Source organism: Mytilus trossulus, chromosome 8 (genome assembly GCF_036588685.1).
Source record: "Mytilus trossulus isolate FHL-02 chromosome 8, PNRI_Mtr1.1.1.hap1, whole genome shotgun sequence".
Classification (NCBI taxonomy): Eukaryota; Metazoa; Mollusca; class Bivalvia; order Mytilida; family Mytilidae; genus Mytilus; species Mytilus trossulus.
In genome coordinates, this window is record NC_086380.1 from 78,020,505 (window position 1) to 78,037,025 (window position 16,521).

The 16,521-nt window shown below is 32.0% G+C and overlaps 1 protein-coding gene across 2 annotated transcripts in view; it reads left to right on the forward strand.

Annotated features, from left to right (window-relative positions):
* The window catches only part of LOC134681430 (developmentally-regulated GTP-binding protein 1-like), a 49,513-nt gene that overhangs the window by 11,145 nt on the left and 21,847 nt on the right, over positions 1–16,521 (forward strand). For both annotated transcript variants that reach the window (XM_063541057.1, XM_063541059.1), the window contains exons 4-6: positions 3,164–3,233; positions 4,226–4,395; positions 14,648–14,833. In XM_063541057.1, the coding sequence (XP_063397127.1) occupies positions 3,164–3,233; positions 4,226–4,395; positions 14,648–14,833 (426 nt within the window). The remainder of the gene's footprint in view (positions 1–3,163; positions 3,234–4,225; positions 4,396–14,647; positions 14,834–16,521) is intronic.

Genomic DNA, 16,521 nt, shown 5'->3' on the forward strand with positions numbered 1-16,521 from the left:
AATAACCTGGGAACAGTATATCTAACTTAATATATATGTTCCTGGACTAACTAACTTGATTCGGAAAATGTTCTTATATTTTTAATAACCATATAGTCTGTTATTTTTAAACTGTTAATATTGGAATTAGTTAAAAAGTCAAAGTTCAAATCATAAATAAGAGTTCCGTGAAAATTGTTTTCGAAAATCTAATTCGTTCATAATTCTTTAAAGTAATATACTTTATTCAAATAAATTAGGATCTTCGCTCCACTGATCACCCGCATGGCTTAAGGTATTACTCCCAAAGGTATTGTGAGGGGTGTAAGGTGACACGACCAGGTATTCAAGCGATTTCCTGTCGGGCCTGCAAGTTCATGCATCGTTTCACTTCTGTAGGTATTGATCAGTGTACACGGCCGATAACTTATAACTTTCCATTTTGAACTATCAGGTGCATGTATAATATACATCTCTGTCTTGCGTGTCCGAAAGTGATATAATATACTAGTCATTACTTAACTCATACGCTTGTTTATAAATAAAATTTCTGGTGTAAAGAATATTATTTATAAAAAAAAAAAATGATACCAAAAAAAAAAAAAAAAAAATTGAAGATATACAAATATAGGTATTTTTTCCAAGGGTTTATTTGGGGAAAATCAGAGACATATAATTGTATTATATGTCTCTGGGACAATGTAATATTTACTCGTTGTTAATAGTAAAGGACATAGTTGGATCATTCCAGAAATGTTGATTAAAAAAATGTGCGCACTTGTCGACGATTCGTTTAACGCCCGGATAGAAAGTTACGGAACTACAGCGCAATTTAAAATATATACCTGTATACATTGAACATAAGAAAGAAACATACATTTTGTGCAAATTGGGGTAAAAGTTTTGTAAATAGACTAGTCCACGTATACCAACAGTATGTAATCATCCAATTCGATAGACTATTGTATACCAAAAGAAGAAGAAGAGGACCAATTTGATTTAAATACAGGTCGATCTATAACTTGCTTTGGTTCATCGAAGTTATGAACATAGTAAAATCACAGATTTATATATCAATTAGATTGTTCTCGAATAAAGAAAGAAATTCGTCATCACCACAATTGTTCCGACATATGCAACTGGACGTACACTAATAATCCCCGAGGGATGTGAATATTTTCTAGGAAAGCTATTGAGTATTAAAGTTTCAAATCATTTTCGGGATTTATTTTCTTTCTTGATATTCAATGACAGCAAATTTAAAGAATAAACTGCTTGTCAGATATTTGTCCGCTTTAAGGGTATTCTTGCCAGTTAAACAGACTTATAATTACATTCAAAAATAGGGAAAGATGACATTTAATTCGTTGTCTTTTGTTTTTAAACATCTTTGGTCAAATAGTTATTAAGTATTATACGTTGTGAGACGAAGACTACTTTAATAAGGACGTCCCCGATTATGGTTAAATTTGGTTGACGTTTTTCACACTTGATAAAGAATATCTATTCGTAATTTTTTGATTCCATTCCAAGAAGACATTAAATTTGCTGTCAATGTTTTAAGACTTCTCAAGTACAAAAGTATTTTTTCTTTATTCGTTCATATTATATTCCGCTTCGGTAGAGTTATCTTCAGTGAGTTCCAGTTATTAATTTGTACGTGGCTTTTAAAAAGTCTAAATCTAAGTGTTCTCATTCATTTATTTGCCTAATAAAGACAAATGAAAATACTTTGGTAAAGCTATTTATAATTTCTAAGTTCTCCTTTTTATTAGACATCAATCAAGGACAAAAGGTGTAAATAATTTCAATCGGACATATGAATTAAGTTTCCCGTCTTTAACCAAAAATTGTGTATTTCTTAGTAAATTAACTTATTTGAATTCAAATAAATAATAGCACCAAACATAATTAAATAATTCCACGGCGATCAATTTTTATTTGTCACCAACTTGAATATATATTTTAAATATGTGTATTGGATGCTCCCCTTGTCTTATAATTCACTGATCCGAATAGACAGTCACACCTGTCAAGGTTAGCCCGAGAGGCGTGGTTAAATACCGAAGTGCAAATAACAATTTACCTTTCAACAAGCCATCTACGAGTATTGCTACAGAACCGTGAATACACACATCGTATCAACAAAGTTATAGCAGAGATAGTTAAAGGTCAATAAGAGTACACCAACATATTGTCTTTACAGATTATTGTACTTTACTTTGTTCACCTTATCAGTCCGAAAATACATTAATTAAAAATCAATTTATAACTTTTTGTGTTGTCTACAAAAATAATTCGAATATATACGTTTAACATAGAAAATTTATCTCATGAATATGTACAATTGAACGTATGTGCGTTTTATCTTCTTATTATCGGATGGTTATTAGATAAAGCATAAGTCATCGGCGCGCTGACGATTACGTTAAAATATGATTAAAAACCAAGACTTTTAATGATTGTTTTTTAAATCCCGGCATGCAAAAACCAGGAGAAAACGTCACGACCTACAGGAAGTAGTTAATATTTTTTCATTTAAATATTGAATTTCTCCTTTATTACTGCACATATAGCGATAAAACTTTGTGAATATATATATTATGTCATAATGAACATATTTAAACCATAAGTAAAAAATCGTGAATTTTCCCTTTAACAATTTTCATGAAAGTTGTAAATTTTAACTAACATTTTCCACTGAAACTACTGAGCCAAGTTCAATATAGATAGAAATAATTGTAAGCAGCAAGAAACTTAGTAAAATAAGATGTACAAACACTTCACCATCACAAAAACACAATTTTGTCATGAATCCATCTGCGTCCTTTGTTTAATATTCTCATAGACCAAGGTGAGCAACACAGGCTCTTTAGAGCCTCTAGTTTTATACTGTTTTTGTACTCACTACCAGGATATCTTACTATTATGCCATTAAGAAGCTGATGTCTTGTTTTATGCTTTTGATGGAATTACCTTCTTTTCTGTCAGATACATTGTATATTGTTGTCTTGACTTTTTATTATACCTTCACTCATAGAACTTGTCTGTTCATCCTTTCATCATGTAGATGTTATACATCTAAAATCCTTGGTAATATTTATATGGTATCACAAATTAACTGCACAGAGAGGACTACATTTCAACAGTTATTAAATTGTAAATTTTGATGTTCATTTTTTAGCTCCTTGATTTACCTGGTATTATTGAGGGTGCAAAGGATGGAAAGGGAAGAGGAAAACAGGTCATTGCAGGTAAAACTAACTACACATCCATTTCTTATTATACAAATGTTATATATAAAGAAGGGCAAGGATAATTTCACTAAGGGCACCTTTCTATTGAGGACAGGCAGGAATACTGGATAAGGAGAAATGGTATAATCACCAATGAGATAAATATCAATGAAAAACAAAAGGATAAAGATGTTGACAATTATAGATCATCATATGACCTACAACAATGAGCAAAACACATAAGCTATAAAAGGTTCTGGGATAAAAAAAAATGTGAAAAAGCCTTATTTCAGCAAATCAAATTCGATTTAAAACAGTTTGCAAAGACAACCACTGGACAATAGGATTCTGATTTGGAACAAGTAAATGATATGGAAAGCTTAACAAGTATATTGGACAGTTTCTTAATAGCACAATGTAAAAGGATCATAATAAGAAGTCTTGATAAAAGACCTCTGATTATATACATATTCACTGTCTTTTACAGAATGAAGAATGTAATTTTATTGGAAATATTACATCAGTCATTTCTGTGGATTCATTATTATTATTTAATTTTTGGATTGCTGCATTAATTTAATGAGATTGAGATTAACGTTTTAGTTTCTATGACTGACACACATTTTATTTAACATTCTTGTATAAGTTTACTTTCATACCTTCTTCCACTATTTTCATTGCCACTGAATTTATTAAATCCCCATTTTATACTTCTGCACGATTTTTGTCTCGCTTGATCTTGTTAATGGAGTTTTGACAGATCAGCACCTCAATATTTGTATTAGATTTTGGATATTCAAATATTTCTGTCTTACAGCATCATCATGATCATTGAAGAGACTAATGCTAATCTGGCCCGGTGCATTTGAATTGGTACCAGAAATATTATTAGCATCACATCTAATTAAAAATATATGAAAACGAAGGTTGCAAGAACATATGTTTGAGTGTAAATGTAATTTCATGGTAGATTAGAAAATGTTGTATAATACATTCTTTTCTTATCACAGTGGCCAGAACATGTGGTTTGATTTTTATTGTGCTGGACGTTTTGAAACCTTTACAGCATAAAAAACTGATAGAAAAAGAATTGGAAGGCTTTGGTATACGACTCAATAAACTACCACCTAATATAGGATATAGAAAGAAAGAAAAAGGAGGAATAAATCTTCAAACACTTGTAAGTAGAAAAATCGTATAAAAGTCTATTGTGGTATTTGATTGTTTCAGTTTAAAGAAGAAATTTCCTAAAATCTGCATAGGGAGTTTCTAAGAGTGGAATTTTTAAAGAAATTATTTATTTATTTTGTCAGTAGCTTAAGAATGCTAATCAATAGTATAGAATAGAAAATTTAATTTTAAGTCTGGGTTACATACATGTACATTACAAATATAAGGTCTGTATAGCTTTTTGCTGACATTAATAACAATAACAACACATACAATATGTATAGATTATTACATGGCATTTTTCATATCATACTCTTTATCGGCCCTAGGTCATGATATCAGCCCAAGAGCCGCAGGCTCGAGGAATGATATCATGACCGAGGGCCGATAAAGGGTATGATATGAAAAATGACATGTAATGATCTTTTTATCATATACATTTTACTTCAACAGAAGAAATACAGACAAAAACCATTAAAATTTTGTTTTTCTTTGATAATTTATAATTAACCAAATACAAATTTCTGAACTTTAATTGTTGTTATTAAATGATATAACAAGCATCAGGGTGACATAAATGTATGAAAACAATTACATGACTTGTATATTAATGTTCTTAGTTGGAAAAATTAATTGTCACATTTCCTGTAATAGTTGCCCCTGCAAACATATGCATTGCTTTTCCTTTGTGATTTTCATGTACTATTTCTGGCATTTCATTTATTCCTGTAGTTGTTGTTGCTGAAACTGGTTTAGAATTAGATTCAATATTTGAAATGTCTTTCAATACAAAAGAAAGTTCGGCTTCTTGGGAAGCAGACAAAAGTTCTGCATCATCATCTGATGGTATATCATTGTTGTTATCATCCAAAGGCCTTGGGTTTTTATCCGAAGTTATTTTCCCTGTACCAATTTTACTCAAAATATAAGACATTTCCTTCTGTTGTTCAATTGATGCTGAGCTATAGGAGTTTATGGATTGAACATTTTTATGTCCTCTCAACTGCATTATGCGTGTATCTGGTATGTCCTCATATACCAAGGCAGTGATAGTAGTTTTTCTGACACTATGATTAGTTTTTCTACCCTGAATACCACCGTCTTCACACATTTTTTTAACAAAAGAACTTAGAGTGTTCTTTCCTAAAGCTTGTCTTGAAAACCAGACCCCGTCATCCTTAATTTGCCTGGAAAACCCCAAATAAAAGGGACAATCATCTGCAACCATATCTTCTGGTCTTCTTCTAAGAAACTGTTTATATGTCTGTATAGGACATCTAGGATTACCTGAAAGAAGATAAACCAGTTCAATATTGATTGTTTAAATGTCATTATTATATGCATGTTTACAATATGATATATACAGTACAGTTTTTTGCGAAAGCCATCCCATACTCCATACACCGAGTTTTTTCCTGGTGTTACACCAGGAAACTCCGACATCACTCCCTAAATTCTCGGAGAAATTTGGGAGTATTCCCTCCGACTTTCGCGTAAATCCGTTACCTTTTGTTTATTGTATTAGCGACATCTCTCCCAGTCTGGAGTGACGCGGTGTCACACCAGGTAATTAATTGCCCTAATCCTTCTGATCTATGCCGGCAAGCGACAGTCAAGGTATGCGAGATTTCTTATGTAATTAAACAATTGCATTTCCTGTCTATTGATTATCAGTTTATATCTGATTGCTTGAAACAATTGAAAGATTAAATCAAAATCAAAACGTTGTTGTTAATTCTTTTAATTGCACTGACTCTGTACATTTAAATCAAGTTTTAAAAACAAACTATATTTGATTTTGACTTCCGTTTTTTATCAGTTAATAAATATTTAATTTACTAAAAGAGATATAATTGTGTAACAATAATCAGAGACTAACGCTGAATAAATTAAGGCAGTGTTAGGCCAAATAAAATAATATGTGTGTTTCCTGTTTCCTCTTTGAAAAAAATAGGGTAGGTAGGTAGGGATTTTTTTTTATTTTACCATTTTTTTTTTACATTGAGTCTATGGGAGAGAAATCCTGACTTTAACAGTGCTTATTGAAAAATGACCAAAAAAACTTTAGGGTAGGCTATTTCTAAGCTTAAAATATAGGGTAGGTAGGGAAACAGGAAACACACATGCTTTTTTATTTGGCCTTAAGAAAAATTACAAGTCTCAAAATTGTTTATACAAGTAAAAAAGAAAGTATTATTCACTATCTGTTATGCTAATAAGTCTACACAATTTCCATTTTACGATTACAAAATAAAAGTTTTAAAAAGCAAAAGGTTGTTGTTAATGCTTACAATTGCATTAAAGTTTTATAAAAAAAATCTATACTTCATTATGATCTCGATTTATTTTATCGGTAATTTATATAACTTAAGTTACAAAAAGAGACATACTTGCGTGAAAACAAACGGAAATTAACGCTGAAGGTATAAAATGTGAGAAAGATAGAAAATAACGTTTTAAAACTTGTATATGCAATATGCAAGAAAAAAAGAAAATACTATTCACCATTCCTTATGCTTAATAAGTCTACGGCATTTTCTCTTCACGGTTTGTTAGCACTACTTTAGGATAAAATAATACATTTCGGCTACAACAGGCTTACTTCTATAGCTGCATCAAGTTGCCATCAACTCATCGTTGCATAATATTCATTTACGCACAATGAATGTAAACTTTTGTGTTGTATTTAGAAGAGTGATCTTTAAATATTTTTAAAGCAATTAATTGCCGTGGGAAGAAAATACGCATCTCAGTGATCAACAGTGCGTAGTTGAACTTGAACTTGACTTCGCTCACAATATTGAATGCTAAAAATAGTGACATCAATTTTGTCCACGAGATTTTTATTTGGCGGGAAATAGTATCATGTAACAGAAAACTCAGGTGACCTTTCTGGATAACCGTGGGAAAGTTCATTCAAGGTTTAAACTTGCTTTGTAAAAAATTGACATAAATGTGTGCGCGTTAAGATTGAGGCTCTAGAAGGTCCTTTTACAATTGATTAACCGGATTCTAATTATATTCCTTTTCTGAATAAACCAACATCAGACTTTTATTTTTACCTTTCTCAGTCAACAGAGGACATAAAACCGGACATTATATATTAATACGTCCATAGTCAACACTATATATTAATGGTAGATGAAAACAGGATGCATGTCGTTCAGTTCCTAATGGGCGTTGGTAGAGATCGTCTGTGAAAATTTATCGATATCGTAAAAATCCGATCCACAATTTATTTTTACATATTTCTTTCTTGAAATACGATATAATTTCATTTTAATATTCTATTTTATAAATTGTTGAAATACTTCTTTTTATATTTCGCCGAGGATTTTAACAAGCAGTAAAATACGGACGGATTGCGCTAATCCAATTTATTTTAAATAATTAAAGATCAATAACAGATCATTACGGATAAAAAACACATGATTTTTTTCTCCATATAAATAAATAAGGTTGTGATTATTGTGTTGTGTCTAGGCGGCGAATGTATCTCAGTATTTATGAATATAGGGCTGCCACATTGCATACATACAAAACTATTTGTCACTTTACAGTTTCTTTTTTAAATTCAAATATTTCAAGTCGGTAATCTACCGAGGTAGTGAAACATAATATTTTACATTTCAAAATAAATTGAAAGTATTAAACAGAGTTCACTTGTTGATCTGATAAATTAACTCTTGGGTTTAATTTAGATTGAACATATAACCATAAAAACATCATTCTGTTTTAAGCCAGTTGAAATTGATTATATAATATTGAACTATAAAGGAACTGAATATTGCTCATACATATGACCGGAAAAACATCATTTTGATTTAAGCCAGTTGATATTAATTATATAATATTGAACTATTAATGAACCGAATATTGCTCACTGAGTAGGTCATAAAAGGTTCTGATTGTGGTAAAATCATCTTTGTTGAAAAAACAAAAATTATGACCGGATCGGACTATAATGAAAATACAAAATAAGTGTTTTATTCGTATTTTTATACGTTGTACGTTGCCTGTCATAAGACAATGACATGGGCATATACATACAAAAATAATTATCTTATTTTAAATAAAAATGTCCCACTTTTATCTGACAATGAAAGGACATTTAAATACCGTATTTTAAAGAACACAGGTGCAATCAAGATCGATTAAATGTACAAAGGTAATAAATCTGGCTAATCCGATGATGTTGTCACGCGTCATTAATTTTCAGTTCATACGATGGGCAATAAACCAATTAACAGCCTCGCGATGTTGGGAGGGAATCTTTGGAGGAAATTGGGAGTATAATCCGTGATTCGCGGTGTAAATCCGCTACATACGGAAATCGGTGATTAGAGTTCGCGATTACATACTCTCTGGGCGTACTGTATATACATGTACATGTAGCTACACTTGTAATATATGATATCTGGCTGTTATTTTGTGATGGCAATATCTTGATATCTTGTCAATACATATTTACACTACATGTATACTATGTTTTGCGTTTTTTAATTTACTTATTCTGTAATTCAATTACAAAATGAAATAATTATTTTGAATCTTGTCCCCCCTATAAAACTTTTCCTGAAATATTACCTGTGTCAGCGAACATCTTGGCCTGAAAGGCATGTGTGTCCAAGTTAGCACCATTTCTTGTTTTGGTTATCCTCTCAGTATGTTCTAGATACTGCCCTCCGTCAGTAGTTGCCTTCATTTTGGATGTCTCCCCATCTTAGAGTTGTGTGTTCTTCCCGGGAGCGTAAACCAAAATGTAGAGTGTTATTCATCCAAACAGTTCTTACTAGAGATTGAGGATTTCCTGCAAATAAATTTAAGGAATTTGTTTGTTTGAGTAAAAAATATTTGATTTAGACTTGTTAGGTTAAAATAATATACATTCTTATGACTGTACAAAATCAGGTAAAGATAATTCAAGGTATTGTCAAATCATTTTTTTAATTACATCATATCAATGTGTTTATTTTGTAGAGAAAATTGTGACCTCACAAAGAGCCAAATAACAAGACAAAGCTATTTAAAACATCAATAACAAAAAAATAATTATGCAAAGAATTGTTACCTGCACCAAGCAGCTCTTTTTCGTATAGTAAATTAACTTCCTCAGCTGTGAAGGGGTCTGCTTTCCTTTTTGTCGAGCCTTCGACTTTAGTCGAAAAAGCGAGACTAAGCGATCCTACATTCCGTCGACGGCGGCGGCCACAAATATTCACTCTGTGGTTAAAGTTTTTGAAAATTTAATAACTTTCTTAAACTATACTAGATTTCTACCAAACTTGGACAGAAGCTTGTTTAGGATCATAAAATAGTATCCAGAAGTAAATTTTGTAAAAATAAAATTCCATTTTTTCTGTATTTTATTTATAAATGGACTTAGTTTTTCTGCGGGGAAACATTACATTCACTCTGTGGTTATAGTTTTTAAAATTTGAATATCTTTCTTAAACTTTACTGGATTTCTACTAAACTTGGACAGAAGCTTGTTTATGATCATCAGATAGTATCCAGAAGTAAATTTTGTAAAAATAAAATTCCATTTTTTCTGTATTTTATTTATAAATGGACTTAGTTTTTCTGCAGGGAAACATTAAATTCACTCTGTGGTTAAAGATTTTAAAATTTGAATATTTTTCTTAAACTATACTGGATTTCTACCAAACTTGGACAGAAGCTTGTTTATGATGATAAGATAGTATCCAGAAGTAAATTTTGCAAAAATAAAATTCCATTTTTTCTGTTTTTTAATTATAAATGGACTTAGTTAGTTTTTCTACATTCACTCTTTGGTTAAAGTTTTTAAAACTTTAATAACTTTCTTTAAACTATCCTGGGTTTGTACCAAACTTTGACAGAAGCTTGTTTATGATCATAAGATTGTATTCAGAAGTAAATTTTGTAAAAAAAATAATTCATTTTTTCCGTATTATACTTTCAAATGGACTTAGGTTTTCTGCCAGGAAACAACACATTCACTCTTTATTTTTTTTTTATAAAAATTTAATGACTTTCTTATACTATTTTAAATTTGTACCTAACTTGGACAGAAGCTTGTTTATGATCAAATGCTATAGCTAGTATCTAGAAAGGAAATTTTGTTAATATTTGGTACCTGTGTATCTGTATTTTACTTATAAATGGACTTAGTTTTTCTTCCAGTTAACATTACATACAGTCTGCAGTTAAAGTTTTTAAAACATTTATTCGATTCACAAACTATCCTGAAATTTTTACCAAACTTGGACAGAAGGTTCTTACTATCAAAAGATAGTACATGTATCAAGAGGAATATTTTTATTGATTGTTTACTTAATTTTTGTTGAGCCTAGGAGTTACAGCTAAAGTAGGCGAGACACTGGGTTCCGCGGAACCCTTAAGAATTTTTTTGGCTCCCATTCCCATGGATTTCAGCTGTTTCAGTTTGCCAGGCAGACATCACAACTCTAGAGTGGTGAAATTCTTTGTCAACCATTATATTTATTGCACATTTCTCTGTTAGATATCTTGATATGCTGCTCTGCATTAATCTGACATATTGAGGTTCGTAGTTAGACTCGTCGTCTTTTTTCACTGTCATGAAGAAACGAGCCAAACATTTATCAAGTTCCGTAACAGGAATTTCTTCCGCTAACCTCATCTCGTTATTGGATCTTAACCATCTGTTGAAAAGTCTCATGTCACTAGTAGTTTTTCTAACTGTATTATCGTTTTTCAATGATTGAACAAAAGCAGCAGTGTCCGTGTCGTCTGCCATGTTTACAAACAACTTTCCGGAAATACCTGAAGTTCCATGTGATAAATCCCACGGACAATAACGGAAAGGCATGCGATAACATTCTGGAAGCAGTTAATAAAGGTGCCTTTATCAGCCCGCTAAGGAAATCTGTAGGAATCTGGTTAATAAACCTTGTAATCCTTTCATAGCCTTTTAATATTTTTAAATGTTATTGAACTGTAAAATTTAAGTATTATTTCATACAAGTATATGATAATAAGTCATATAGGACATATAAAACATACACATTAGACATACAAAGTAAGACAGCTATATTGCATATATAAGCAAAACTGTTCATACATAAAAGCAAGCACAAACAAGTAAAGCACTTAACTAGATTATAAGCACACGCAAAGCACAGGAAATAAATAAAGCAAAACTAGTTCTAAAAATCTTTTTGCAGTTGTCTCCCTTATACTGTCTAAAGTTTTCACATTCAGGTTTTGTCTTCAGACTTAGCAAGTTTGTCATGCTCCTTCCAATCAACTTTTGGCTCACAAGTTCAAAGGTGATAAGGGAATGATATTTAGAGTGCATTTGTATTAGCATATGCATATATTTAATTTCCACAGAGATTATTTTGCCCAGCATCTCCAGACAAAGTTTCTGAAATTAGAAGGTTGTGCTTAGTTTCAATGTTCTAATGTTGCATTTAATATAAAATAAATATACAGTTAGGATAAAACATATTTCTGTGTCCACAGTTTATATTCTATTTTTATTTGCTTTGGTTATTATACCAGTTATCAGTCAGAGCTCAGACATAAATAAGTCTGAAGCTGCTTTTAACTCGTAGAGGTCTAAACTTGTAAGTTTTAGGATTTGTCTCCCTTTAATGTCAGACAAATTACAACTTGAATAAGTCCAATATTGTTCAACAAGAAATAATTGACCAGAATCAAAAAGTTGCAAATATTGACTCCTACAAGTCGATGAGTGATCAAAATTGGTTAACTTCAAGACCCACGCATACTCATGCATCTAAATCAAATAATGACAACATTGAAAGCCAATGCTTTGTCTTCAAAAGAAAAATATGAATGAGAGTCTAAAAAATCAGAGATAATGTTAATTAACTTTACAATGCAACCACCTGGAATCACACTTAATGAGGAAAAACATCTGTGTTTAGTAAGGATGTTCAATAAGATAATTAAATAAAGATAGCTCAAGTCCTTGTGAACACTCATACAGGTTTTTGCTGTCATAGGTGGTGTAGTTTGGCCACAAAGTAACATTAAGTTTTTTCACCAACATAAATAGACCTAAACAAGTCTGTCATTTTCTGACTTAGATAAGTCTAAAACTGAAACTGCATTTTTAGCTCACCTGGCCCAAAGGGCCAAGTGAGCTTTTCTCATCACTTTGCGTCCGGCGTCCGTCGTCGTCGTCGTCCGTCGTCGTCGTCCGGCGTTAACTTTTACAAAAATCTTCTCCTCTGAAACTACTGGGCCAAATTTAACCAAACTTGGCCACAATCATCATTGGGGTATCTAGTTTAAAAATTGTGTCCGGTGACCCAGCCAACTAACCAAGATGGCCGCCATGGCTATAAATAGAACATAGGGGTAAAATGCAGTTTTTGGCTTATAACTCAAAAACCAAAGCATTTAGGGCAAATCTGACATGGGGTAATATTGTTAATCAGGTGAAGATCTATCTGCCCCGAAATTTTCAGATGAATCTGACATTCTGTTGTTAGGTTGCTGCCCCTGAATTGGTAATTTTAAGGAAATTTTGTTGTTTTTGGTTATTATCTTGAATATTATTTCAGATAGAGATAAACTGTAAAAGGCAATAATGTTCAGCAAAGTAAGATCTACAAATAAGTCAACATGACCAAAATGATCAGTTGACCACTTTAGGAGTTATTGCCCTTTATAGTCAATTTTTAACCATTTTTCGTAAATCTTAGTAATCTTTTAGAAAAATCTTCTCCTCTGAAACTGCTGGGCCAAATTATTTGAAACTTGGCCACAATCATCATTGGGGTATCTAGTTTAAAAATTGTGTCCAGTGACCCCGCCAACTAATTAAGATGACCGCCATGGCTATAAATAGAACATAGGGGTAAAATGCAGTTTTTGGCTTATAACTCAAAAACCAAAGCATTTAGAGTAAATCTGACATTGGGTAAAATTGTTAATCAGGTGAAGATCTATCTGCCCTGAAATTTTCAGATGAATTGGACAACCTGTTTTGGGGTTGCGGCCCCTGAATTAGTAATTTGAAGGAAATTTTGCTGTTTTTGGTTATTATATTGAATATTATTATAGATATAGGTAAACTGTAAACAGCAATAATGTTCAGCAAGGTCAGATTTACAAATAAGTCAACATGACCAAAATGGTCAGTTGACCTCTTTAGGAGTTATTGCCCTTTAAAGTCAATTTTTAACCATTTTTTCGTAAATTTTATATATTTTTTTTATTAAAATCTTCTTCTCTGAAACTGCTGTGCCAAATTGATCCAAACTTGGCCACAATCATCTTTGGGGTTTCTTGTTTAAAAAATGTGTGGCGTGACCTGGCCATCAAACGAAGATGGCCGCCACGGCTAAAAATAGAACATAGGGGTAAAATGCAGTTTTTGGCTTATAACTCAAAAACCAAATAATTTAGAGAAAATCTGACAAAAAGTAAAATTGTTAATCAGGTCAAGATCTATCTGCCCTGAAATTTTCAGATGAATTGGACAACCTGTTTTTTGGGTTGCGGCCCCTGAATTGGTAATTTTAAGGAAATTTTGCTGTTTTTGGTTATTATATTGAATATTATTATAGATATAGGTAAACTGTAAACAGCAATAATGTTCAGCAAAGTAAGATCTACAAATAAGTCAACATGAACGAAATGGTCAATTGACCCCTGTAGGAGTTATTGACCTTTGTAGTCAATTTTCAATCTGCTTCCTTTGTTTAATATTCATATAGACCAAGGTGAGCGACACAGGCTCTTTAGAGCCTCTAGTTATAATAAATACATGTTTCGACTTATTTAAGTCAAAAACAAAAATCGACTTGTTTATGTCTGAGCTCTGACTGGTTATATACTGTAAACCAACTTATTTTAGCGACTTTCGCAAAAAGAAAAATAACGCGAATATAAATCATTGCGAATAAGTAAATCTTTATGAATCTGCATCAAGTAAATAAGAAAATTGCCTCATCTCCATATTTTTATATGAAAAAAACACCAACCAGGGGCGGATTCAGCCATTTTAAAAAGTGGGGTTCCCAACTCGAGTAAAGGGGGGGGGTTCGAACTATATTCTCCCATTCAAATGCATTGATCGTCAAAAAAAATGGGGGGGGGGGTTCAACCACTGGAACACACACACCCCCTGGATCAGCCAATGCCAACATACAATTACTTAATCCTTAAATACTTCTTGATATTATTTGTAGATATAATATTATCAGTTGTACAAATACTGTGTATTGTATAGTCCTACGTAATCAGTAAATTTCTGTTTTTAGGTTCCACAATCAGAATTAGACATTGACACAGTGAGAACAATCCTAAACGAGTACAAGATAAATAATGCTGATGTTGTGTTGAGAGACGACTGCACGGCTGATGATCTGGTGGATGTTGTGGAAGGAAATCGTGTTTTCGTTCCATGTATTTATTTACTCAACAAGATTGACCAGATTTCCATAGAGGTAAGTTATAAGAGTCTGAGATTTTATTACACTCCTAGCTCTGGATGATGGGTTTACACTCCTAGCTCTGGATGATGAGTTTACACTCCTAGCTCTGGATGATGGGTTTACACTCCTAGCTCTGGATGATGAGTTTACACTCCTAGCTCTGGATGATGGGTTTACACTCCTAGCTCTGGATGATGGGTTTACACTCCTAGCTCTGGATGATGGGTTTACACTCCTAGCTCTGGATGATGGGTTTACACTCCTAGCTCTGGATGATGAGTTTACACTCCTAGCTCTGGATGATGGGTTTACACTCCTAGCTCTGGATGATGAGTTTACACTCCTAGCTCTGGATGATGAGTTTACACTCCTAGCTCTGGATGATGGGTTTACACTCCTAGCTCTGGATGATGGGTTTACACACCTAGCTCTGGATGATTGGTTAACTGTTTGACTCCTGTCATTACATTGAACCTGTTCAATTATTTGCTCCCTTCAATGAAATTTCAATCAAATAATTCTCTCATAGGAACCAACCACAAGTTTCTTTAAACTTGGTACAATGTATTAGGTTTTGTGTTAGCTTTAAACTGTGTGATGCTAATAATTCATCTATTTCGTATATTGTATTTTCTTTTCATTGCTAATCAACTTTCTGTTTACTCATTACTTTATAAATTTGTATCCTTAACAACTATCTATGACATTTTCATACATGTGAACCTCCCGACGGGAGTACAAAACTCCCGTTTTCAGGGGTCTCCTCCCGTCCTCCCGTTCAGGAGAAAAAACTCCCGTGTATGAAATATTTCATGAATGAGAATTTTCCGACGCCATATTTGATCATTTCTTACTACTGTACGGGTGTAATTGACACCTGTGTTAAATTTTACCTGTACATCAAAGAAGATGTATAATTAATTGGCTTCACTTGACAGCTGGGGTGTCGAACATACTGGTAATCAACAATTTTTACCTCTGGCTAACTGCCGTTGTGTTATAAAAACGATGTGTATTGGGAATATTGAAATACATTTTTGTTACTTCCCTTTGTTTTATCCTGTTTTCAGTTATTTTGCTTTTAAAAATGTAAATTGTAAAAAGACTATAAATGATTAATATTTTAATCAAATAATCATAAACGGATGTTGATTAAATGAATTTAAATGTTTGTGACAAATAAAAAAAATATAAATTTATAAATTATTTTAGCAATCTAGACCTCCTTTCAAGGATTAAATTGAAGTTTATATTTTAAATCTGTTTATCATATGTGATTGGAATATACAAAATGTACATATAGTCTAATAAATTTCTAGTTAGTGTAATTTGGATTATAAAACTTTGGGTTTGAGAATTGTAGATGTTAGAATATATAAGATTTTATTGTGTAAGCTAGAAATAGCAAAACATTTTACAATGTTTAAATCTTTTTAAGTTTTCTACAAATAAGACTTTCGTAATGCTTAAAAGCCATGCAGTACTACTGTTAGTGTTTATTATTTTTTTAATTACTTTATGATGTTGCAAACAAACATGTAGAGCTTATTTCTTTCTTATTCGTCTATATATTTACCAATGATAAGGAGATGGAGACATGAATAAAAATCTATACAGATAAGATAGATAAATATAATGATTTATTTGCAAGCAGTGAACAATCATTTATCAAAAACAAAACTAAACAGGAAACAGATTCT